At 42.5% G+C, this 2,194-nt stretch overlaps 1 protein-coding gene across 1 annotated transcript; it reads left to right on the top strand.

The window, feature by feature from the left end:
• The first annotated feature begins 1,223 nt into the window (after positions 1-1,223).
• On the top strand, positions 1,224-1,731 carry LOC128125700 (proteasome maturation protein-like). Its single transcript, XM_052763338.1, has one exon. The coding sequence runs from the start codon at positions 1,291-1,293 to the stop codon at positions 1,714-1,716; it is 426 nt and encodes a 141-aa protein (XP_052619298.1). The 5' UTR covers positions 1,224-1,290; the 3' UTR covers positions 1,717-1,731.
• Positions 1,732-2,194: the final 463 nt, after the last annotated feature.

Raw genomic sequence — 2,194 nt, 5'->3', positions numbered from 1 at the left:
AATTTAAGCTGTAAGAACAGTTAGCAAGAAGCCTGCCATGGCCATACAGTTTGTAACCAATACAAGTCTCTGTGTTTACTTGGTCGGGTCTGAGAGGCTGTGGGACTGGCAGGTGAGAGAGATTTGTCCTGACTGTGGGCCAGGCAGGAAAACTCTACCTACAAGACCTCACTGCTGTGTCGCCACTACCTACATTTGCTGGCTTCCTTTTTATCTCTTCTATAAACCTGTTACACTGCTACATCAAAAGTACAGAGAATCTAAGATCTGTCCTTTCTCCCCAGCCTAGCCAAACTGTAGATAAATCAAATAAAAATTTCCAGTTTGCTTTTCCTTGCACCACTTGAAATATGTGGGAATTGAGATGGAACCAAGTATCCAGTAGCAATTCAGCTTAGACAACCAGTAAGAGAGTATGTATCTAACTGTGCCTTTGCCCCTGGTTCATTGTCTCTTGGGCATCAGCTGCTGATAAATGTAAAGTGATAAAACAGCAAAAAAAAAATGTGGGTTTTTTTTTGGGGGGGAAGATTGGCATATTTGTGAAGAATATTCTAGTTATTTAGTTTCATGACATCAAATGATGCTGGGAAACTCTCTGTCTAGACCTTGGTTTGCTTTGTTTTGTGTTTCTGATGCCAGTTTCTCCTAAGAGAAGTGACTGTCATTTTGAAGGCTGTATTGAACCATTTGCTCAATGACTGTATAGCTATTTGGCAGGAAAATTGAGATATTATTTGACAGAATACCTCAGCTTGTTTGCACTTCTGGATAGCCTGGTTTGACGTGATGTGTTTGGGTTTTGGTTTAAACTTTTTCTTCGTGTTGCAATTGTAACATTCATTCAGACTCATCCTAGTTCACTTAGCACTAGCAGATGACATGAGACCAATTAACTTTACTGTCTGAGGCTTCCACACTGTTAGGACACAACTGTTATGGAAAAACAATTCAGAGGGCTATAATTACTAGGAAATGTGTCTGCTTGTAAGACAAACAAAGTGTGGCTAACAACCCAGTAATCTAGGCCACCATCCCCCTTGGAAAATTTTTTTTTGCCCATTCCCAATAGGGCAACACCCAGAACCTCCTCCTATTGATAATTTATGTACTGATGGAGATAACCTTAGACCACTTTTGGATGCAATCTAAATGAAAGCCAATTTACCATCTTGCAAGTCTTTGCAAAAGTCAAGGCATACATGTTCTTAGAAGTATGGAATGTGGAAGTGAGCAGCTTGGCCGGCTGACTAGAGCGGGCTTAGAAGCTTTCGCAGAGTGGTTTCCAAGATGAACGCCAGAGGCCTTGGGTCACAGTTGAAGGACAGTATTCCAGTTACAGAGCTCTCAGCGAGTGGGCCTTTTGAGAGTCATGATCTCCTCCAGAAAGGGTTTTCTTCTGTGAAAAATGAACTTTTGCCCAGTCACCCTCTTGAATTATCAGAAAAAAATTTCCAGCTCAACCAAGACAAGATGAACTTTTCCACCCTGAGGAACATCCAGGGTCTGTTTGCCCCCCTGAAGTTACAGATGGAGTTCAAGGCAGTGCAACAGGTTCAGCGTCTTCCATTCCTTCCAAGCTCAAACCTGTCCTTGGATATTTTGAGGGGCAATGATGAGGCCATTGGTTTTGAGGATATTCTTAATGATCCGTCACAGAGTGAACTGATGGGCGAGCTGCACTTGATGGTGGAGTACAAGCTGGGTTTGCTGTAGACCAGATGTTGTGCAGGAACCACAGAAGCACACTGTGTAGCTGCCTCCCCCAGTCTGATGGACACATTAAAGTACTGACAAGAAAAAAAAAAAAGAAGTATGGAATGTATAGGCTACACAGGTGTAGACCATGGTGGATGGGGAAAGAGTGACTTCAGAGAAAAAGAGTGAGAAAGCCCAGAGTTCCCAGGAAAGCATGCCCAGGCTTTGTCCAGTATCCAAAAGAAAAGAGAAAGAAAGAAAAGCATAGAAAAAAAAAGAAATTACACTTTTCTGTTACAATGCATCATGATGGAAGCCCTGTAAGCAACTGCCCAGAGAGGAGCTTCTGGGAGAACCTCAGTAAGGGGGTAATTATTCCTCCCATCTCCTCAGCAAGACTTCAAGTGAATCAGCCTGTAGACTTGAAAGCAGGTGATTGACAGGCCCAGTTGGATGACTCTTAAAAAGTGAGGACAGTAGAGTATAATATTTTACA

Source organism: Peromyscus californicus, unplaced genomic scaffold (assembly GCF_007827085.1).
Source record: "Peromyscus californicus insignis strain IS unplaced genomic scaffold, ASM782708v3 Scaffold_4__1_contigs__length_199733344, whole genome shotgun sequence".
NCBI lineage: Eukaryota > Metazoa > Chordata > Mammalia > Rodentia > Cricetidae > Peromyscus > Peromyscus californicus.
This window is presented reverse-complemented; position numbering and strand designations above follow the sequence as displayed.

Excerpts from the sequence above, each read along its gene's own strand:
- LOC128125700 (XM_052763338.1), top strand. The coding sequence starts at position 1,291 with ATGAACGCCAGAGGCCTTGGGTCACAGTTGAAGGACAGTATTCCAGTT.